General features: G+C 41.0%; 1 protein-coding gene across 11 annotated transcripts in view; it reads left to right on the top strand.

Annotated features, from left to right (window-relative positions):
• SLC37A3 (solute carrier family 37 member 3) overlaps window positions 1-18,260 on the top strand; it is a 41,818-nt gene extending 23,558 nt beyond the window's left edge. For all 11 annotated transcript variants that reach the window (XM_087431705.1, XM_087431718.1, XM_087431701.1 and 8 more), the window contains 9 exons: window positions 1,903-1,999; window positions 4,211-4,295; window positions 4,999-5,177; window positions 7,397-7,538; window positions 9,255-9,356; window positions 9,963-10,010; window positions 11,020-11,171; window positions 15,527-15,592; window positions 16,863-18,260. In XM_087431705.1, coding sequence (XP_087287831.1) covers window positions 1,903-1,999; window positions 4,211-4,295; window positions 4,999-5,177; window positions 7,397-7,538; window positions 9,255-9,356; window positions 9,963-10,010; window positions 11,020-11,171; window positions 15,527-15,592; window positions 16,863-16,955 — 964 coding nt within the window. In that variant the 3' untranslated portion in view covers window positions 16,956-18,260. The remainder of the gene's footprint in view (window positions 1-1,902; window positions 2,000-4,210; window positions 4,296-4,998; window positions 5,178-7,396; window positions 7,539-9,254; window positions 9,357-9,962; window positions 10,011-11,019; window positions 11,172-15,526; window positions 15,593-16,862) is intronic.
• Window positions 18,261-24,219: the final 5,959 nt, after the last annotated feature.

The following is a 24,219-nucleotide window of genomic DNA, read 5'->3' as shown; positions in this document are numbered from 1 at the left end:
TCGGCCTCAGCTGGGACTTGCTTGAGATCACACAGCTGGAGGTGGCAGAGCTAGGACTTTGGGACAGACTTTGTTTTTCACCGTACAGTGTTGTCTCCCTGTTCATTTCTAAGATTCCTTCTGTCTTAAGGAGGTGTAAAAATGTTTAAAGAGCTAAAAATTCCAGACCTAACACAGTGTGTTATTAATATGTATCAGTAGAATAAAATACAAATTTGAACATTAAAAAAAGTAACTTTTCTTAACTCTTTGTTCTTAAACCATCATCACAATTAAGATAATGAACATATCCATCCCCCTAAAAGTTTCCTCATGCCCCTTGGTAATTCCTCCCGCCCTTCCCAGAATCACCTCCCTCCCTCCCACTGCCATCCCAGGCAAGTATTGATCTGCTTTCTGTCACTTCAGATTAATTTGAATTTTCTAAGATTTTATATAAATGGAATCATACAGTATGTACTCTTTCTTTTCTGTCTTTCATTCAGCATAATTATTTTGAGGTTCATTCATGTTGTGTGTATTGATAGTTCATTCCTTTTTATAGCTGAGTAGTAATCCATTGTACCACATTTATCTGTTCACCTGTTGATGAAAATTTGGGTTGTTTTCAGTTTTTGGCTATTACAAGTAAAGCTACTGTGAACATTTGTGTACAAATCCTTGTATGGACCTAAGCTTTCATTTCTCTAGGATAAATACCTTGGAGTAGAATGGCTGGGTCATATGGTAGGTGTGTGTTTATCTTTTTAAGAAACTGGCGATCTCTTCCGAAGTGGTTGTACCATTTTACGTTCCCACCAGCAGAGTGTCAGAGTTCTAGTTGCTGTATATCCTTGCCAACACTTGGTGTGCTCGGTCTTTTTTGATTTTAGCTATTCTAGTAGGTGTGTGATACCTCATTGTGGTTGTAATTTGCAGTCCCCTAATGTCTGATGATGTTGAGCACCTTTACATGTGCTATTTGCATCATATTTTTGTGTGTGTGAAGTATCTATTAAAATCTTTTGCCCCCTTTTCAAAAACTTTTTTTTTTTTTGCTAGGAAAGCTTCACCCTGAACTAACATCTGTTGCCAGTCTTCCCCCCTCTCTCTTTTTTTTCCCTTCCCAACGCCCCAGTACATGGTTGTATATTCTACTTGTAAGTCCTAGTTCTTCTACCTGAGCCGCCACCACAGCACGGCAACTGACAGACAAGTGGTGTGGTTCCGCGCCTGGGAACTGAACCTGGGCTGCTGAGGCAGAATGTGCTGAACTTTAACCACTAGGCCATCAGGGCTGGCTCTCAAAAACTTTTTATTTGAGATGATTGTAGATTCATACTCTTTAACATTTTATTGCATTGTCTGTTTTTCATATTATTGAGTTGTTGTTTTTTTTTTTTTAAAGATTTTATTTATTTATTTATTTTCCCCCCAAAGCCCCAGTAGATAGTCGTATGTCATAGCTGCACATCCTTCCAGTTGCTGTATGTGGGACGCGGCCTCAGCATGGCCGGAGAAGCAGTGCGTCAGTGCGCGCCCGGGATCCGAACTCCGGCCGCCAGCAGCGGAGCACGCGCACTTAACCACTAAGCCACGGGGCCGGCCCTATTATTGAGTTTTGAGAGTTCTTTATATTCTAGATACAAGTCTTTTATCAGATAAGTGATATGCAAATATTTTCTCCCAATCTGTGGCTTATCTTTTTTAATTCTCTTACCAGTGTCTTTCAGTGAGCCCCAAATTGAACTTTACTAAAATCTTAGAGTTAGAAGAGACCTGATGTTTTGTCGTTTGGGTGTACTTAATAACATCGATTCTTTGTAATGTGAACCTTCACTGTTTTGGCCATTTCATATTTGAACTGCACACAGAATCCCTTCTGATTCTATTGTGTTCTATTTTCTACTGTTCCCATCTTAGACGAGGAGTTGTTTTTGGTCTCTGGAGTGCCTGTGCTTCAGTGGGCAATATTTTGGGAGCGTGCCTCGCTTCTTCTGTTCTGCAGTATGGTTATGAGGTAGGTATTTCTTCCTAGGTTTTTCTTGAGATATGTATATTTTGTTTTTTAGGCAATAATACTGTGTCCATTTAAAACTATCTAGAGTTGTGTCTGGGTGGGGCAAAGCTTGTATTAAAAGTGGACAAACTTTTGATAAATTCAAACACATAAAAATATTATGTGTGGGAAAACACCCAAGTCTAAAGACATATAATCAATTGGGAAAAAGTATTTGAAACTTGTTACAAATAAAGAGCTAATCTCCCTAATACATAAAGAGCACCTGCAAATTGATTAGAAAAAGACCACCAACACACAGAAAGAAGGGTAACAGATTTGAACTCTTAGTTTATGAAAAGGAAATAGAAATGGCTTGTAAATGTATGAGATATTACACTTCACTTGTAACTTATTCTTTCATTCAATAAATATTTATCAAGCTCCTCTAAGTGCCTCTAGGCAGTAGAGAATAGAGCACTGGCCAAAGGACAAAAATCTCTGCCCTGTATAGAGCTTCCATGTTGGTGGAGAAACGCAAAGTAAAACTACATTGTAAAAGAAAGGAAGAAAAGGACAGAGAGAGAGAGAAAGAGAGAAAGAAAGAAAGAAACTACGCTGTACACTTATTAGATTGGTAAGAATCCAAAAGTTTGGTCACATGTGTTTATGAGGACGTGAAGAGACAGGCATTGTGGTTTGCCAGAGTAAATAACCCTTCGAGGGGTCAGTATGGGACTGTCTATCAAAATTACAGCTGCTGTGACCGAGCAGTTCAACCACCAGGAATTAATCCCACAGGTGAATGTACTTCAACTTGTACAAACTGATACACCTACAAGGTTATTTATGAGCATTTTTTATGATAGTAAAAGATTGATAACAATGTCAGCGAATAGGGAAATAGTTCAACTCTGAATCACCTATTCAGCAGAATGCTGTGCAGTGTGAAATGCAATTAGGAAGCGCACCAGGTACTGATAGGGAAAGATTTCAATGGTATGTTAAGTGAAGAAGGCAAAACTGTATTGTGATGCCATTTGTGTAAAATGGAGGAAGAATTAAAGAGTATATATTTATATTGGCTTGGGTGTTTCTAAAACAATCTCTGGGAAGTAAAAATTAAGTAACAATGGTTGTGTGTGGGAAAATGAGGATTGAGTGGATGGGAGAAACAGTGGGAGGGAGAGTTTTTATGTCTTCTACTTTTTCATGCGAATCAGGTGACTGTATTGCCTGTTCAGAAACCTAAATAATTAAAAGTAAGTAAGTTGCTCATTTAAAAAGTAGATAAATTTTTAAACCGCTCACCAAAGGTTTGGTCTGTGAAGAATTTTGGTCTAGTTACGGTCAACGGGAAGTCCTTCCTACCTTCATGGTCACCTTTATTCTAGGCTTCTTAGCTTCATACCTGGATTGTACTAAGCTAATTGTTCAGACGAGAATTTCAGTTCACCCTATGTGCTGCTCCCAGATTGGCTTCTGGAAAGACTACTTTAATTTTGTCACTGACTTGTTCAAACATTTAGACTGTCTATCCACATCAGGCTCCATTCTCTGTCAAATAAAATTCAGCTATGCAGCCTGGCTTTTGGGAGTCTAATCTCGATCATCACCTCTCCAAATCAGTTTTAGTCCCTGTTACCCACAGCAGAAGTCTGCTTCAACGTCCTTTCTGTCTCATCCCGCCTGTGCTTTCGCTTCAGCTGCCCACGGGAAAGGTGGTCAATTACTTTTTCAGCTCCTCCTTAAAATGTCTGGCTGTTTCAGCCTCTTTACCTGTTTCCTCCTTCTCGATTCCTGTATGTGTTTCTTATTAGGACTGGGCCTTCTCATTTATTCAGCTTCTTGCTGCCTTATGTTATTGTTTTGTATATTGTCTAATCTCCCTACCTGGATAGGGTGTCTTCAAGGGCAGATACTGTCTCCCGTGGGTGTGGTGCAGAGAATGAGATTTTGGGACATGATCCTGATTTCACAGGATATAAGGAAATACCTATCGTCATAGTGCTGCTCAGTTTCCAGGGAACCTTAATGATCCTTTCTGAGCCTCACAGAGTCACTGGGAAAACTAAGGAGAAAACACAAATGAAACCCAGTTCAGTACCTGGTACAGACTCAGCACTCACTTCCTTCCCAGTCTCCCTGTCCTTCCCACCCACCTCCTCCCCTCGTGTGCCCCTAATGAATGTCCCGGATGTGTAAGAAGCGCCTCTCTCCTCTCTCCTCCAGTATGCCTTTCTGGTGACGGCGGCTGTGCAGTTTGCTGGTGGGATCATCATCTTCTTTGGGCTCCTGGTGTCACCAGAGGAAATTGGTGAGAAGAAGCTGTCTCTTCTGTTCAGAGAAATCTGAGGCCAGGATAGCCAGTCTCTTTTTGCCCAGGAGAACTGTGAGCTCCTTTCAGTGAATTAGAGGAGCCGTATAGCTGCTTGTGTCTTGGAGACACTGTGGCCGAGCCTGACACAGCTGCAGATGTTTGAGGGCAGTGAGGCTCGCCTTCTATAGACTCAAGGAAAATGAGTTTTATGATTGAGACACTGGCTAGAAATTAGCAAGGATGTATTTCTAATTTCACTTCTTAAGACATTTCTTTTCCTTCATTAAAGTAGTTTAGTTTGATACTTATCTACGGTTAGATGCAGAATATGTACGAGTGAAACCACAGAAGCAAAGAGATGTATGATTTTTTCTCTTTTGAGTATTATGACACAGACATGTCAGTTTAATAGTATGTAATTAACATTTTTTTGTATATAAGAGAGAGAGTGTGATGTAGTTGAAAAAACATAGCTTCGAAGCCAGATAAAGTAGAATTCGAGTCCTGAGTTTGTTGCTCATTAGCTGTGTGACCTTAATTTACCTTAGTTGACCTTAATCTCTGAAGTTTAGTTGCTTCTTCTGTAAAATGGAAATAAAATAATATCAACCCTGTATGTAATGATGTATACCAGGCACTTAGCCCAGTGCCGGGCACCCAGAAGGCACTCTGTAAATGGTGGCTGTCGTTGTTGTTTTAGGTCTCCCAGCTATTGAGGCAAAGGAAAATTTTGAAGAAGATGCGCACAGGCCGTTAATTAATGGTGCTGAAAATGAAGATGAATATGAGCCTAATTATTCAATCCAAGAAGGCAGTACAACTTCTGAAGTCAAGGCAATAAGCTTTTATCAGGCTTGTTGCCTTCCTGGAGTTATACCGGTGAGGGCTCCTTACCAAGGCCAGTGAGGTGTCACAGCCTGGGTGTGAGCTCTTCCTGGGAGAAAGCGTCTTTATTTAGCTTCTCTGTGGAATATTGTATAGTGCCCCTCAGCTTGGTTCTATATTGGCACCACTTGAAATTTTATCTGATTGTCTAATGCAGGGGTTGGCAAAGGGGCTCTTTCCTGGGAAGAACCAGATAGGAAATATTTTCAGCTTTGCAGGGACTGTGCAGTCTCTGCCACAACTACTCAATCCTAGAGCAAAAGAAACAATATGGACAATGAGAAACAAATGGGCACGGCCAGCTTTGGCCCATGAGCCCTAGTTTGCCGACCCTGATCCAACATGTGAATAAGAAGGCAAAATTGATATTTTTACGTGTATATTTTGGCCTGTTGAAATATTATAGAATTTATATAGACCAAGTAGGGTTTTGAATGGTTCGTTAAGTCTGTCTTGTTTGCCTGTATTCTAATCATTCCAGGAAAAAAAAATAGTTTGCCCTATTGTTAAAATATCCAGGGCAGAATACTCCGCAGTATTTCTTGGTAATGCATTCCAGTGTTTCCACAACCTTCACAGTCAGGAGAACTCTCTAACGTCTAAACTAAATCCGTTCTGCTGCAGTTTTTCTGTCTTGATGATTCGGGCGCTCTAGCACGGGAGTGGAACTTAAGAGGCCTAGGTTATGTTCCAGCTTACCCACTAACTCTCTGTGAGGCCTGGGGTAAGTCACTCAGCCATCCTTGTGTCTCAGTTCCCCCTCCTGTGGAATAGAAAGTGTGCCAGTCTTCCCTGGGCTCTGTAATCTTGGGTTATTGTATTGTGCATAAGCACCTGTTTTTGTTTATTTCATTGTTTAATGGTGCTTTATGAATATAACCCCCAGCTAGATTCACATTTCATGCTTACACTCATCAGTTCCCTTCTACCTGTGCCCCCAAGCTAAGAGAACTGACGTTTGCAAACAGATAGTTAAGTACAAGTTAAAATATAAGTGTAAGTTCTCACAATTCTTTAACCAAAAGGTGATGTATACTGCAAGGGAAATGCAAGTTCCTTTCGGCCTGTTTGTATGCTAATAACTTGTATTTTTTAACTAGTTATTAAAATATTCTGCTGGTAATAGTTTAATTTCTGAGACAGAACTTAAATTTGTTGTGACTATGGGACTCTTTTGCAATTCCTTTGTATTTTACAAGCTATTGTTCCCTGACGTGGGCAGGGATGTAAAGGAAATCTAGTTAACTTAATTCCTTTGTCTTTGTAGCTGGCTGTCTGGACAGAATGCATTTGTGATGGGAACCTGGCTCTCCAGGAAGCGGCTGTTGCCTTGCCAGGGAAACTGTGTTAAAACAAGTGATACCTAGGGGATCGCTGGCAGCTCCGGGGAGGAATATACTAGCTAGACCCTCTTTGAAGTCAGTCTCTCTGTTCCTCCCCCTTCTTCCTTTGATGCTAAATGTCAGCATTTCCTGGTAATAACGTGTTGAATATAGGAGTCTTAGCCCCACTGCCATCTTAAGGCGGCTGCAACTTTTATTCCTCAAAGTAGAGCCACAAGGCCCATGATGATCATGTTCTTTCATTTTTGACTCACCAAAGGTATTCTTTGCTTTTCCACTGGATGTGGGAACATAAAGCTGTTGGAAACTATAAAGCAAAAGTAATTTTAATGTTGATGCTTTTCTTAGACCTTGAAACTATGGTTTAGCCCCATTGCTCTCCATGGTTTATAATATTAACTTTGCAGGAAGTAGAACAACTAAAAAAGTTTGGCTATTTGCAATAAAAGCTGTGATGATTACTAGGTTTATTTGCTTATGTTTAATGCTGCTTAGTGGCATGAATACCTTATATCTTTGTCTAAATAAAGAAATAATGAGAATGTGCCCTGCCTTATAGGTTCAAAACACTGGTTTGCTTCTACCAGAGAACTGAAAGGAGAGGAAACTGGGGACAATTAACAAATAGTCGTATGTCTTTTTTATTCCAAACGCGTGCTGTACATGCCTTTCTAGAAGCTAATGGGGATAAAGAGAAGAGGGGGACTGGGTAAAGTCAGGCAAAGGGGGATTTGTAGAAATGTGTGATTTTACAGTCAGGTACTGTTCACGCCAAACTCCTCTCTTTTATTTCGCTTTTTAATTACATTAAAAACTGTGGTCATGCTGTGCTATTTGTTCCTTTTTGAGGGTTGAATGCTTTTCTTGTAGTATTCGCTGGCCTATGCCTGCTTGAAGTTGGTGAATTACTCCTTCTTCTTCTGGTTGCCCTTTTATCTGAGTAACAACTTTGGATGGAAGGAAGCTGAAGCTGACAAGCTGTCCATTTGGTACGATGTTGGAGGAATTATAGGTAATGTTGGTGATGCATCTTTTTCTATACGAAAGAGCTAGTCACTAGTAATCTTTTACTAGGTTATGAAATCTGGTATCATTTGAAATTTTATTATTATTCCACAACCATTTTTCCTAAACTGTCCTACCAGTAAACAGCCAAACTCTGAAAAAAAAAAAGTCCATTGAAAGGAAGACCCAGCCTACGGCAGTCCTGTGATTTATAGGGCTCTTTTCTCTGGGTCCTTTGTTGACGGATCAGTTCTTTTGTCTTGGGAAGCACAGCTATGTTTCCCTCTGTGATCTCTTTAAATGTAACCCTTTCATACACTTCCAGTAATATCTCAGCTCTAAGGCTACTGGTATGTCAGAGATCCAAGTTACAATGTGAATGTGTTCATTTTATATACCTCCCACCTTTCCCACCACCCCTGGCTGGAGAAGGGAAAAGATTAGCTGAGTGTATAGATTGGCAGATCAGAGAGGTAGGAATAATAGCAAGGATGAATTTTTGTATTTTGCAATTGCTTCATTGTACACAGCAGATTTTAATAGTGACTTTTTGCTGTAGCTGAAAGTGTAAACAAGGAAGTAAGAAACTTTTAAATAAGACAGACGTGCAGAATGCATTTTAGTGAGTATTACTTATATGGCTATGACAAAACCTTAATGTCCTTTCTGTAATGTTTACATTGAGAATTGTGGTAACGCTGAACTGCCCAGAGCACAGGAAAGCACGTTGTGTACCCTTAGGTGATATACTGTTATTGTGTTTGAACTTGTCTGCCCTTGTTAGATCCAGAGCCAAAGGTGAGGTTGCCACCTTTAGACGTGACCATTCTTCTGTGTCCTACTGTCTGAAGAGGATGAACCAGATGACCCATAGCCCCTAGAACCCCAAAATGGGACTGTATCTAAATGTGACTGTGTTGCTTGAAGAATTCACATCACCTCCTTCTAAACACCCTGACCTGTTGGTTATTACCAAACCATAATTGCTGCATTTAATTTTAGTGAATATTTATTGGTCAATACTAATAGCCTGTGAGGCACTGTTCTTTTTTTTTTTTTTTTTTTTTTTCTTGTGAGGAAGATCAGCCCTGAGCTAACATCCGTGCTAATCCTCCTCTTTTTGCTGAGGAAGACCGGCTCTGAGCTAACATCCATTGCCAATCCTCCTCCTTTTTTTTTTTTTCCCCAAAGCCCCAGTAGATAGTTGTATGTCATAGTTGCACATCCTTCTAGTTGCTGTATGTGGGACATGGCCTCAGCATGGCTGGAGAAGCGGTGCGTTGGTGCGCGCCTGGGATCCGAACACGGGCCACCAGTAGCGGAGTGCACACACTTAACCGCTAAGCCACGGGGCTGGCCCTGAGGCACTGTTCCTAATTAATCATCTTTTAAAATAAAGAGCAGAAAAATCAGAAAAGCCTTCACAGCTGGTTTGAGAAGGGAAAACAGCAAGGGACAGTGGGTGGTTTTGATGATTTTTCCTTTTTCCTTATTTTCGTGTCTAATTTGTGGTGTCCTGTCCCAATTAGCCATCATGGTGATTAACAGGGAATCTTCCTAAGAGGAAATTGTGGAGGACACGTTTTAGGAGGGTCAGCCAGCTGTTGGGATAGACCAGTGTTAGGATCTTGATAGTGGCTAGAGGGTGTGTGGTGGGCAGGTTTCAGATAACTGAGCTAAATTGTAAACACTTTTGATTATAATGCTGTCTTTGTGTTTGAAGGTGGAACTTTGCAAGGCTTCATCTCGGACGTATTACAGAAGAGAGCACCAGTTTTAGCTCTGAGTCTGCTTCTGGCGGTTGGGTCCCTCGTTGGATATAGTCGTGAGTATTCGTTCCCTTGTAATTAAATTGTGTCCCTGATCTCTTAGGACTAAGGCATTTGCCTTGAGTCAGTGATCAACCTTTGGGAGATCCTTGACACCAGCTGCAAAGGCATGATATGGGACCTTTGTATTGTCCTGTGAATGCCCGGTGAAAGATCATCACATGGTTTTATTTGTGTTGGGAAGGAAACTGGCATCTCTTCTGCTTTGTTGGTTTGTTTAAAAGCTTGCTTGGGAGTGTGTATGCTTTGTTTGAGGGGAGGCTCCAGAAGGACGGCATTAGAGCCAATAAAACAATAAAAGGGAAAACGTTTCAAAAGAGGAAAGATGGTAATTAGTAGGTTTGGGATATGTTCCTTAAGATGCTGCTGAGATGGGAGTAGAGTTTTTCTGTAGCTTTTAGAAAGTCTCATTAGTTTGGGCACCAGCAAGAGGCGGACATTACAGATAAAAGTTGGAAGAGGTGGTGAAAGAGTTGTGTCCGTTTGTTGTCTCTGGGTGATCTGGGAGGTTACAGAGATCCAGATCTTTGTGTGCTGTTCAGTGGGGGCACAAGTAACGCGCTTTTCAAGTCAGCTTCCTGTGTCTGTGTCTTTCCTCACAGGTTCTCCAAACAATAAGTCCATTAATGCACTTCTGATGGCTGTAACAGGTATGGCATATGGCTCCATTTCACTGTACTATTCCTCTATAAATAAAAAGGAAACTGATTTCTCCCTCAGTTTGAGTAATACTAAAACCTTAATTATAGAGAACTCAAGTGGTAAAAGGAAAGAGGCCTCCTCCATAGTCTGTTTCTCTGCTATTATGTGACTCCTCAGTCCTGCTGTTCCAGAAGCAGTCACCTTTGACGAAGATTTCCTAAAATTTTTGATTGCTGCCCCAGCTTCTCGTATTACTTCTGGAAGTGACTTAGGAAGATGCCACAGTGGAAACCAATTCACCAGCTTTCAAAAAGTCCATTTAGCTAGTTTTTCCTCCTGTGTGGAATTGGTGAGAGTTTCTTCACTTGAGCCCCAGATGAAACAATTGAGTTCAGTGAGGGACCATATTATAGAAAAATTCCTTATTTTTAACCTTAGATCATTTTCAGGATAGTGAGAGCTGTGCGTGCTACATGAGGCACGTGGAACTGATTCCAGCCTTGTGAACAGCTTCACACGGGCCAGCTCAGGCTCAGTCCATGGATGGCCTCACCGAGCACAGTGGCAGATAGAAGCACCTGCACCACTTAAATAGCGTTTTCTCTTCTCTCTCTCTTTTTTCCCAATGTGTTTGGTTGAGCTTGGGTAGTTAAATGCTCTGTGATGCACCTCTACCAGAACAGAATTTGACAAGCTAGTGCAATTAGTTATTAAGGAGCACACTTCACAGGATTCGAAAGGCTGCGTGTTCACTATATTTTCTATATCTTTGGTTTCCATAAAATATACTAGAGTGTCACATAATTCAAGAAGGGATTTCAGAAAAGTGGATGCTAACTAGTTTGAAAATGGTACTATCTGGGAGAGTTTCCATTTTTACTGGCTATTTTTCCCTTTTTCCGTTTCTGTCCAACCTACTAATTAAAATACTGGGATAAGAGTTTGCCTTAGTCAGTAGATTCCTAATGGTGTTACGAATAGTCTTTTAATAAGAACCTGTTCTGTTTATGACTTTAGGATTTTTTATTGGCGGACCTTCGAACATGATTAGCTCTGCTATTTCTGCGGACCTGGGTCGCCAAGAGGGGATTCGAGGGAGCAGTGAGGCTTTGGCGACCGTCACAGGAATTGTTGATGGAACTGGGAGCATCGGAGCTGCGGTGGGCCAGGTGAGAGGGCAGGGGAGGGGTTGAAATTGAGCGTTAAGTAGTCCTTCAATGGTGGAAGAATTTACACCTGTCCACTCGGCCACAGTAGGTGGCACTCTTGTGCTGTAGTATACTGTACTGAAAGCCTGGGGTGTTTAGTCTCCTCTGAGGTCCGGCTGATATGACCTAACATGGAAAGTCCCTCTACATTTTCAGTTCCTTCTTTCCACTTTTACTTCCAGATTCTTCCTGTCTGGAAATAAGCTAACACCTCTTAAGACAGATCCTTTAGTCGTATCCTGCCAGGCCCTTCTTCCCAGCCCAGACTTTGCACTCTAAGGAAGCCAGAAGGCACATGCTTCTTATTATCCCCCACCTGACGTGGAAACCCTACGTTCTCTCTCCCTGCCAAACTCATACATGTACACACGTTCTTCACCTGGATCCCCACCAGAAATTACCGTGGACTCTGTTGCTTTCTCTGCTTCCTACAGCTGTGTCTCAAAGGGTGGTTCATAAGTGTCTCATATCAGAAGCACCTGGAATGTTTATTAAAGTGTGGAACACTAAGCTTACTCCAGACTTGCTGGGGTAGAGCCTGGGAATCTGTATTTCAACAAGCGTTCCTGGTGATTCTCATGCACTCTAAAGTTTGAGACCTTCTAGGCTAAGATTGGCCTACTGTCGGTAGTCAGAACTATTCAAATCGATCTTTTTTGCTTAAATTCAGCCTTATCTCAGAAAGGTATCTCTTCTCTGGGACAGTCATGAGTTACGCCTCTCCTAGGGTATACCATCCCTAGGTCATTGAGTGCTCCAGGTCACTGAATGCTAATTTTGCAAAAATATGGATTTGAGAATCATCTGCATGGATAAAATAGTTGAAACTATGGAAGTGATGAGATGTTTAGTGGGGGAAGAGAATATAGGCAAAACCTCAAGGGACGCCCAGTGGGCAAAGAAACAGCCGCAATTGGAGGAGGTTAGTCAGTAAGATCATAGATGTAGAGAGGTCCGGAGAAGAGTGGAAGAAAAAGGCTTGTTGTTTTGACATTTAGGTCGTTAATGGCCTGGAAGATTGCTGTTTTGCTTGCTTGAGGGGGGCATCACCGATGTCTGATTGCTAGTGGTTAATGAGAGAGCAAGTATTGAGGAAGAGAAACCATCTCAACACCTATGACTATGCAGCCACATTTATGTGTTTATTTGTTAATGTCTCTCTCTCCCACTCTAATGTAAGCTTCGTGAGGGCAGGATTTTGTGTTTTCTGTGTTCTGCTGTAGTCCCAGTACCAAGAATGGTGTCTGGCACACAGTAGACATTCAGATATTTGTTGAGTGGTTGTAGAATGGATGATTGATATGATTGATATGCTTAGCATATTTGATTATGAGACTGAAGGGGAGAAAAAACTTGGCAAAGACAGGAGAAATTTGCTTACTTGATCATGCTCTGGAGTAGGAACCAAAAAATGCTATGGGCCTCCAGTTGAGATATCTTTATGTAAGGAGTAAGGGGTGACTATAATTCTGAAATTACTGTTTTTTCAGTTACTCTTCCTCATTAATGTTTTCTTCATTGTATCCCAAATGGGTGGAGTATAATTAGCATTTCAGGGAGTTTACTTTTATTTAGAATGTCTCACCTGCCAGTGTTCAGATCCTTAACTGTGAACTTGGGTCAGTAATAGACTGACTTTCATGGTTTGGGAAGCAGAATCAGGAGTAATTCATTGTTAGCTTTACTCATTCCCCTTCTATGTTGATTTTCGAATGATTTCCCATTGTATGAGGTATGAAACCCCGAATTCCATGACTTAATATTAAAAACTCTGTCAGCCTTATCCTCAGCCACTCCCTTAACTCACCCTGAATAACTTTGTTCCCCCCACCTTTCCTTGACTTCCCAAGAAAAAACAATGTTTTTTCCTCCTGGTTTCCATAGCACTTGGTGCATACCTCTAATAGAACACTTGTCACAGAGTGTCACATTTACTGGTTTATTGATCTGGCCACTGTACCAGACCCTGCATTCCTTGAGAACAGGAATTCTGTCTCCTTTATCTTTGTGTTCCCAATGCTTAGTATGTTTTTGGCATGTAGCAGGGGCTCAGTGAGATTAAATTGCAGTATCTACTCAAGAGAAAAGAGAACAAATGTCCACATAAGCACTTGTACACAGAGTTCATAACTGGATTATTCATAACAGCTAAAAAGTAGAAACAATTCAAATGTCCATCTATTGATGAATGGGTAAGTAAAATGTGGTATATTCATATAATGGAGTATTATTTGGCAATTAAAGAAGACTTGATAGATGCTACAGCATGGATGAACCTCAAAAATATTATGCTAAGTGAAAGAAGCCAGTCACAAAAGACCACATATTGTATGTGATTTCATTTATATGAGATATCCAGAATAGGCAAATATGTAGGGAAAGAAATTAGATTAGTGGTTGCCTAGGGTTGGGTGAGTGTGGGGAGAGACTACTAATGGGTACAAATTAGATTATGGTGATAGTTGCACAGCTCTGTAAGTTTACTAAAAACCATTGGGTTGTACACTTTAAATGTATACAACATATAATTTATGTTATGTAAATTATGTATCAATAAAGCTGTTTAAAAGAAAGGCAAAGTAGCAGTCGAACAGTTTGGAGGGCCCCTGTGCTTCCTTTAATGGGTAGCTAGACCTCTGCTTTTTTGCTTTGCATGATGTGATCTAGGCTAAATCACTCAGGTGTTCTGCTTTAATTTCTTCCACTTATAAATTTCACTAGTAATGGGATCAAAGAATATGGGTTAAACTCTCACATCTGTGGTCAGTTGATTTTTGACAAGGGTGCTGAGACCATACAATGGGGAAAGAATGGTTTCTTCACCAAATGGTGCTGGGAAAACTGGATATGCACATGCAAAAGAATGAATTTGGACCCTTACCTTACACCATATACAAAAATTAACTCAAAGTGGATCAAATACCTAACATTAAAGAGCTAAAACAATAAAACTCTTAGAAGAAAACATAGGGACAAATTATCAAGACAAATACATACAAATGGCCAATAAATGTATAAAAGGATGTCAACATCCTTAGTCATTAGGGAAATGCAAATCCAAAACACAATGAGATACCACTTCACAACTATTAGGATGGCTATAATAAAAAAACAAACAAACAGAGAATAACAAGTATTGGTGAGGATGGGGAGAAATTGGAATTCTCATACGCTGCTGGTGGGAATGTAAAATGGCACAGCTGTGTTGTGGAAAACACTATAGTGGTCCCTCAAACAGTTAAGCCTAGAATTACCCTATGACCCAGCAATTCCACTCCTAGTAATAGACCCCAAAGAATTGAAAACAGGGACTCGTATTTCTACGCCAATGTTTGTTGCAGCATTATTTATAATAGCCAAAAGGTAGAAACAACCCAAGTGTCCATCAATAAATGAAGGGATAAACAAAATGTGATATATCTGTACAATGGAGTATTATTCAGCTGTATAAAGGAATGAAGTTCTAATACATAGTACAACATGGATGAACCTTAAAAACATTATGCTAAGTGAAATAAGACAGATACAATAGGACAAATATTGTGTGATTCCGCTTAACATGAAATATCTAGGAGAGGCAAACTTATAGACACAGAAAGCAGATTAGAGGTTACCAGGGGCTGGGGAGAGGGGATGATGGGAAGTTATTGCTTAATGGGTGCACAGTTTCTGTTTGGGGTGATGAAAAATTTTGGAAATAGACAGTGGTGATGGTTGCGCAACACTGTGAGTGTATTTGATGCTGCTGAGTTGTCCACTGAAAAATGGTTCAAGTGGCAAATTTTATGTTATATATATTTTACTGTAATAAAAAGAAGAAAATGGGTTAAATGCTCTTAGATCCTTTTTAGTAATTGAAAGTAAAGTAAAAGAATATGCTGTAGAATGTTGAGGTCAGATAGTAACCCTATGAGCAAATAGCATAATTGGGAAATGAGTGGTATACCTAAGACAAACTATTTTTGAAAGCATCAATTACAGTACCTTTCATTAGAAGAAAGAAGGATTAAACAGAAGTGGCTTGAGGATGTTCATCTTCCTTTCTTAATAGCAAAGTGAATAAAAATCAACCTTCTGAACTCATGTCTTCTGCTTTGCAGTTCTTGTGCTTGTCTTCTGCCAGCTTACAGAATGAAGGCCAGCAATAGAGCTTAGATAGGAACGTGTATGTGAAACAGCTTCGTAAACTGCAAAACATCATACAAGCCCTCACTCCCTTCTATTTTCTAGAAGAGCCATGTTGAATCTACTTTTTAGCTACTTCATTTTGTTAATTTGTAAAGAATTATATTGTAATTTCTTTTTTGCCCTTCTAGTATTTAGTGTCTTTGATCCAGGACAACCTGGGATGGATGTGGGTTTTCTACTTTTTCATTCTCATGGTAAGTATGTGCCTTTTTTTTTAACTCGTAGTTTTTCTTATTAATTGAGTTCCAAGAATTTACTTAAACCACATCTTAAACCAGCAAAATTGCTGATTGCCGCATTCCTTTTGTGAAAGTTAACATTTTTATTAGTTTGAAAGACACATTCCTTTTTTCAAGGAGGGAAAGGGCCCTTGGTTTGCCCTTGACTTGAATCTAATTAGTATTGTCATTTATAATTCCAGAAAAAATGATGAGAGATACTCTCATGATGAGAGATGAGAGATACTTTATTTAAAGTATCACAAACCATTAATCAGTGTACTCTTCCAGGGTCCTCTCTGTCTGAATTCTGAAGAAAATTACAGCATATGCCAAGCCACACAGGGTTAAAAAAGAAGCATTGCTGTAATTAACACTACGGTGTGCAGGTTCCAAAATGAACCTTGAGTCGTGAGAAAATATCTATTGTGCCTCAGACATTCTTGCATGGAATTTTGTACTTTCTGGGAAATAACCAATACAGAATAAGGCCTTGTGCTTTTGAAAGTTGCTCTCTGTTGAATAAGGATGTGACATACTCTGTCACATTATTGGTGAGACGGGTGCTCAAGACAGGTCTACTTGAGCGAGTCTGGCAATGGCTTCGTCCACCAGGGCATGCGTTCTGTATCCTGTCCCTAAATCTAGGGCATCCTAGTTGGAGGCAGCCTCAATTGCCCCAAGTCCAGACACTGTCCTCCAGCCTTGTCCAAGGACCCCTGAGGATAGTTCGGCACCTGAGATTCCCTGAGCTGCCTGAAGGCGATGTACTCTGCTATCGGGAAGGATGCTTTCTTCTGCCCAGCTCCCTTCTAGCTTCTAGAGACTGGGCCATATAACTCTGTGTTCCACTTCTGACATCCTTGCTAAGTAGAGAGGAATATCTCCTGATGAACCTGCTGGTGTGATCATACTAGAAATTGCAATAGAAAGAAAACTGGATCTATTATAAGAGACACTGTTGGTAATCTGAACTCCAGTATCAATTTTCTGTTCTACCTATAGCAACTTATTTAATTTATATACCTTAATTCTTTTTTTGGAGACTGTAATATAACATTAAGTGTTTTGTAATATTAACTATAATTTTCAAAATTGTTTTCTAATTCATTAAAGATTAAGTTATCTTTGTATGAAGTCAAAATGAATGTAATTGTCCCAATTCATTATTGTGTTCAAAACATGATGCTCTAACAGAATTAATTAAATTGTCGCTGCATATTTAATGCTTTTTTTCTGTTCACAGACAAGTTGTACAATTCTATTTATTTCGCCATTAATAGTAAGGGAAATACACTATCTTATGCAAAGACGACAAGCTCGCATATTGAGCGAGTGACCGCTGCGCACAAAAGAACAAGAATAATAGAAGACACATCAGGAGTGTGATTTCTTTTAATTCACCGTATTTTGGGATTGTCTTAAGAGCTCCAGCATAACCTCAGATTGTCAAGCCTCTTTCAACAGCGTCAGCCACTTGAGATGCTGACCAGAGTGAAGGCTGGGCTGTTTTTCTACACTACAGGAATTATGGTCGATGATTTTTATTGTTGTTGTTTCATGAATGTACTGAATGGCCTATGAATCCATCAGCATCTTTGTTTGGCCTGTTGAGGTTCATCCCTTTAACCTTAAATGCTATATTGGACTTGGACCCTTGTTCTCCAGCCTGGAAAGCTGAGTGACCACAAGGCAGTCGCGCATAGTTTGTATCAGCTACGTGCTTCATGAATAGAAAGGATCGTTTCATTTTGCCTTGGTAATGTTTGCAGAGTGTGGCTCATCTCTGAAGCATCAAATCCTGATAAAAGTGCTCAAGCTGGATGGAGCATACGCCTGCTGTGGACTAAGAATCCCTTTGTTAACGATGGTGGGAAAAACCATGCTACGTGCTGATTGGCTCAGTCACTCTGTACCTGGTCTAAAGTCCTTCAGCTCCAGAAGCGGAAATGTCTTTAAATTATTGTCAACTTGTTCTCCTCTGTCTTCATTCAAAATTAGCTTTGACTCCTGGGAGTAGTCGGTCTTCCTTTCAAGGACCATACGGTACATCAGTTGTCGTGAACATTCCAATGTGTAACTCACAACCGAAGTACTCAACCCCAGACTGGCTGTCTGGGAGCTTAGGATCCAGTAGGAAGGTAATCTGCTTAGCCCTATTTTCAGAGGATTGATCTCTGTCACAACCGGGTTCCTTGAGTTACCTCAGCAGAAGACTAGAATTAGGGAAAAGAGAAACACCTTTTGTCTTAGTAAGTGCTAAGTATGTGACATTGAATCACACTAATGGATTACTAGGGCTTGAGGGGTATCTAGGTATCTATTCTTTAGAAGTTTGTAGAGTATATGTCTTCAAGGCTGTGAATTCTATACTAATTATCAATATTTTAAGGTCATTCTGTATATATATTTTAAATTATGTAAGCGAACCAGGGGGAAAATGTGCAATTTTGAGGGCTGCCTAATTTGCTTTGGGTTAGGGAATATTTTTCAACCTCTTGCTTTCTAGCCTGAAATATGGTGTGTTATGAACTTGTTAATTTTATTTAATCAAGCAGATTTCCAATCAGTTAATTGCTCATTACTGACAAAAAGGGAAAATATGAAACACAGGGATGGAAAATAAACTGACTTTTATAGTAAATACCTGTCCATCTGGTTATTTAAATATATACCCTGAGTTCCGAGTTTTCGAATGTGATTCATGCCTTACAATTTCCTGCTACTGAGTGTCCGTAGTGACCAATCACTGACCCTACAGTGTTGGCAGATTGTACAGCTTCTCCCCTTCTAGTTGCTGGCGTGGCCCCATTTCTATTATGTTCTGTGAAAGCCTTCCTCTCCCCTTTGTATTAAGATTGTGCTCAGTTTGGATGAATTGCCTAGTTGTAATTTAAGAGTTATCTGTAGATGAACCCCATTTTTATTAACCTCTTTCTGACATTTGGCTGAAAGGTTTCCTCTCCGCCCACACAATCAGTATGGTCCCATCTTTGTATCCCGACACCAACCCTTGTTTTCTTACTCAGTTTAAACTTAGCAGGGTGAGTGTTCCCCTGACCTCTTTGTAGCCCCCAAGCTGTACCTGAAATGAAATTATAAATAAAATAAGTTCTCAGCACTGAATGAAATTATATATGGCGCTATGGGTGTATTCCCTATTGTTCGGTTCTGGCGATCTATGTAGGAATTAGCTTTAAAGAACTCTGAAGAGATAGTCACTTTCTTATTAAATTTTTTCCCTTGAAGAAAAGACCATAGTGAAGGCTAATTTGGAAATGGATTCTTCTCTGACAGCTTGATCTCTGATGCTCACTAGGTTGAAATAAAATGCTCTGCCTTTTCTTGTTTTCTTTTCTCCTTCTGTATAGTTTGAAAGGAAGAAAGGCCCCTCCCCTCTCCTGCTTATTCTGTTCCTTCCTGCTTCCTGGAGGACTGGAGTCCCACAGTCAACATTCATGAAGAAATGTCAGGGCCCTCTGTATGCATCATGATGTTCAGTGGGATGGAGGAGAGGGGACGTTCTCATTGATTTACACCTTTCCTTCTCCTTTAAAACATCCAGAAGTCCTGACTCCCAAATAAGTAACTGATAAAGCCTTTCCTTATCCTTGCTAGTTCTTCTGACTCATGTCCTGTCTTCTTTTTCACAACAAACTCTTTGGGTTAAAGGATGGTATCTCCTGCCTTTCTGGCTGCACTATTAACTTCCTCTTCAACCAGGTAACTATCTGTTTGCCCCGGACAGTCCTGGTTTACGCCTGTTGTTCCGACCAAATTGTCAATAGCATCCTCCTTTGCTCTCCAAGTGTCCCAGTTTCGACATCTTTAACCTCTGACCTCTTATTTCATCACCCTACAGAAACCGTGCATCTGAAGGTCATTGAATTTGGAGATCTTTTTTTCTCATTCCTTATCTTTCTTAATCCTTCTCTGGTACTTGACACCGGTAACCACCTCGTTTTCCCCAAGACTTTTTTCTTTAGCTTCTATGGCATTTTCATTTATTGACTCCTTCCCTCCTATCCCTTTATGGGTTCTCTTCACTGCTGTCCCTCTGCTAGTTTCCTTCCTAAAAGAGGTGTCACCAGCTTTCTCTGACAAGCTGTTTTTTGTAATCTGCCAATAGCTCTGTTGAATACTTAGTGAATGAGACACATTAAGGAGAGGAATGGCATCAGTTTGTTAAATACTATCTGGCGTAGAGTTAAGAACGAGTCTTGAGGGAGGGACGGGGGCTCAACATATAACCTCAACCCCCGTCCCGTCCCCACACGGACCACTCTGCCAATTGCCTACATGAATGGTTTTCAACTTTTCTAAGTCATAAAGCCTTTTGAGAATCTGAAAGGCATTTACCCTCTCCCTAGATCAAAATGCACGTATGAACAAACATTCGAACTTTATTACAGGGTGCTCATGGGCTGAAACTTGAAGCCCGTCTTTGGACCTCAAAGTTAGAAACCTTGGTTGTGAGAATCGAGTGCCACCTGGCATGAGGTTTTTCACAATCCAGCTTCAATCTATTTCTTTACTGAATCTCCCATTGCCTCTCTACATGAACCTTCTACGAAATCAGACTGGTCAGCTTATTTCTTGCTACAAATGGCAGTGTGTAATCAGATCTTTTTTTTTTTAGGAAACACCTGTTTTTGTTTTATTTATTTATTTATTTGCTGAGGAAGATTCGCCCTGAGCTAACATCTGTGCCAGTCTTCCTCTATTTTTACATGGGTTGCCACCACAGCATGGCTGCTGATGAGTGGTGTGGGTTCGCATCTGGGAACCAAACCTGGGCCACTGAAGTGGAGCGTGCTGAACCTAACTGTTAGGCCATGGTGCCAGCCCCTTTTTTGTTTTTTTTAAGTTAAAAAAATTAATTGTGATAAAATGCACATTACATAAAATTTATCATCTTAACCACTTTAAGTGTACAGTTCAGTAGTGTTAAGTATATTCACATGTGATGCATGCCTTCTTGTCTTGATTCACACTTCTTGTCTGTAATACCCCTCTTTAACTCTCAGCTTTCTGAATCTTAATTTTCCTTCAAGGCTTGGCCAAGCACCATCTAGTCCAAGAAACCTTTCCCAGCCAGCCTCGCTAGCCCTCTGCTGTCTCGCCTTCCTTTGGTAGTGATCTCAATATTATTTATTTGGTGCTTAGCTGTTTCTCTTACTGATTTTTATGTCTAATTCCTCAAGGAGATTGTTGTTCTTTTGCTCCAGTGCCTAGTTCCTTGCCTGGTTGGTGCTGAGTAAATGTTGATCATGTTGGAAAAGGTGGAGGGAAAATGAGAGTGGAAGGTGGGCAAAGCGGACTGTGGCTCCCTGACCCTGCAAATGGCCCTTCCCTTTGCTTTACATGAGACACCGTGGCTGCAGTAAATGGCCAGGTTATCAGGCTGTCTGGCATGGAGTGCATTATCCTCTCCTTGGCCTCTTCCGTAGACCCGTCAGCTCTCCCAGAGAGCTAAGCGACAGTGAACAGTGAGCTTTTTGCTGCAGCACAAATCCCATGTTGTTCAAGCTGCTGTCTTTATTCCTGCTGCATGTTTTCACCTGGACTGTCCTCTTCCTTCCTCTGCCGTCCTGATTCTGTTCATCCCTCTCAGCCCCTGATGTCCCACCTCCATGGAGCTTTTCCTGATCGCCAGCTCCTAATGCTCTTTCCCTTCTTCAAACTTGTAGCGCCGTTACAGGTAGACCACACAGTCTGCCCCAGGCTGATTGCTTTCACTGCTTCATTTTGTTCTCTGGTTGCTTCTGGTTAAGTTGTCATTTCCTCAATTAAACTGGGAGTGTCAGAGTCAGCTCCATGTCCAAGGACGCTGCAGCCGTTTAATCAAGACAGAGATCTACCTTCCCATGTGTCTTCTTGTACTTTTAAATTCAGGGTCATTTTCCTTTTGCTTTTCCTTAAATGCCCTGAGCATTTCTGGTGACCAAGTTTTTTTCAGCATATATCTAGAATAAATCAGATTAAATATGAAATACTGATGTTTACATATGTCAACATGGATAATACAATTCACTTAAATACTTATATATGTGTGTGTTATATATAATTATGAGTAATGATATATATGTTCTATGTAGCTATGTTACATGTAACTGTACACACATACATAGACACATATGTCTCAAGTCTAAAACTTGAAAAAGAATTCTGTACCTGAGTACCCCGTGGTGTGGTCTTTCCATCATCACGACTATAATACTTCATATGTGTACACATCTTTAAAAAGTGCCCTCCCATTCCCTACTCGCCTTTCTCCCCGCCACATCTTTGGGAGGTAGGCAGGACACATGATTCTGTTCGTTAGATGCGAGAACGGAGGCTCAGAGATGTGCAGTGGTTTGTGCAGGGTCCCAGAATCTAGTAAATGACAGAAGCAGGACTAAGTAAAAACCTAGGTCTTTTGACTTAACTCCAGTGTTTTTTCCATTATGCCTTGCAGCCTCTTCTTATTTGACTTAATCTTCTCCCAGGCTTATTTCCAAGGGATAAATTGTGCTTCTGCGCTCATCTTTTTCAAGGGCCGGAGTCCCGGAGGGTGCGCGGGCCTGTCCCACGTGTGAAGCTTTGTGTTAGAACTGCCTCCAGCCCTGCACCTGCCGCTCGGCTGCGCGCCCCACGGCCGCCCTGGCACCGCTCCCTAGCTTCTCTGCGTGGTGCTTCTGCTCCAAGTTTGCCTTTTTAAAACACCCCTCCTTCTTTTTCTTGGTCCTTCTGTCTGAGGCTCAGGAGGATTCTGCCACCTGACAAACTCTTGCCTTGTAATCTCTTCCCTCCTTCTGGGCCCTGGGTGGTCGGTGTGATGATTTCATGTGCCCATCTCAGCCAGGTCTGCCTCTTGCCTCCTGCCCAAGGTCCCTGCTCTTACCCTTCTCTATAACGAATGTTTAATTAACTTTGGGTGAGGGTCTTGCTTTGAAAATGCCATTAGTCAGCTTTTTACTGCTTGCTATTGTCCTATGATTAAAGAAATACCTTTTTTTTCCTTTTTCTTCTGTCAGAAATTAGATAAGAAGCAGCAAAATCATTTGGAACCATTTTAAATCCCCTTTATCACGAGGAGGTTGTCGTCTTGTAACTCCATCACCAGTGGAATACTGATAAAAGGGCCACCCCGTTTGCTGGGAATGTTGTTGTGGATTTTAATGGGATAATTGTAGGTAGGTAAAACCTTTCATGTGAGCACTTCAAAGGCCTTCACCTTGTTTAATAGTTATTATCATGCCCTAAAGACACACATCAGGTACCACCGTCCTAGATTGTGTGTGTGTGTGCATTTGCTTATTTATTTAGCATTTTGTTTGTTTTCCTAGGCTTACTATAGAAAGTTTCAGGAACCTAACAGTATGCAGTTAGTTTCGATTAAAACCTAATTTAATTGATCAATTAGTTAATTGATTTCCATTAGTTCCTAATGAAGAGCATACATAACTTGCTGTTGTCTCATGGAGTGAAGATGTTAAAGATGGAGATGAAGGTCAAGCAGCAGTAACTAAAGTAGAGGCAGCAGAGACCCTGCCCCAAATGCCCCGTAGTCATGAAGTAGGTTTCATCATTGTTTGCACTATGAGTTGCATTTACATAAAAGATGATTCTGTGAACAGGCTCTCCAGAGGAAATATAAGTGCACGTAATCACCCACATTATCATGTAACAGAACTTTTGAGAAACAAGCCTGTGTCATGACTGAAGGAAAGGTCCCTAATTGTTAAAACGAGCCCAAAGCCTCCCCCTGCCTCCCCCCAACCCCCAACTATATCCCCTACCTCTGGTCTCGGCAATCACAGCCTCTGGATAAAGGGATGGGTTAGTTAAAAGAAGAAACTGTTAGAGAAAAGACTAGCAAGGGTGGCCCGTAGCAATGACCCAATGCCATCCCCCTGTCCACGTCCATCTGCTGTTTGGCTCTGGCACAGCCCATGCGCCCTTTTACCGGCTCATTTAATGCTGCAGGATCGGGTGGTTCTAGTTTGTGAGGAGATTTTTATATCAACATTTATCCTTTCCTCCTTCCACCGCCTAAAAGAACAGCTCACTATGAAGCCCTTTGCTGTATGTCAGGCACTCACGCCTCTCGACTCAGCAGGGGGAGACAGAGTCCCAAGGACCCTGCCTGCTGCACTTTTCAGCCCTGGAAAGTGCCACATGTTCTTTATTTCATTATTACTTTATATCCATTTGTTTTGAAAACATCCTGGCTAGCTATTCTCTCTGAAGTTCTCAGTCCCCCTGCTCCCCAACCCCCCAGCCTCCTATTACCACCCAGCGTGTTTTTTCTGAAGATCAAGATTATGTGGAGTTTCTCCACTTGCACAATTCTCTCTCTCTCGGAGAACTGATGCCTTAACTTCACTCTAAATTCCACTCCCTTTGATTAACTTCTCTCCACCCTTTTTTTTTTTCAGTCTTTAAACTCTCCAGGCCTCTCAGTTGAGACCCTCAACCATCCCCTCCACACCTTGCTGCTACCATCCCTTCTACTAGGAATATTCAGTGAATGAATTCTACAGATGAGTGGTCCACCTTTGCAAACCCAGATGGTCTACTCATGCAAACCTTTTTTTTCACCACCGAGTCCTTCCTAA

Source organism: Ceratotherium simum, chromosome 1 (assembly GCF_057802395.1).
Source record: "Ceratotherium simum simum isolate JZ-2026a chromosome 1, ASM5780239v1, whole genome shotgun sequence".
Lineage (NCBI taxonomy): Eukaryota > Metazoa > Chordata > Mammalia > Perissodactyla > Rhinocerotidae > Ceratotherium > Ceratotherium simum.
Note: the sequence above shows the minus strand (reverse complement) of the source record. Positions and strands in the feature narration are given on the sequence as shown.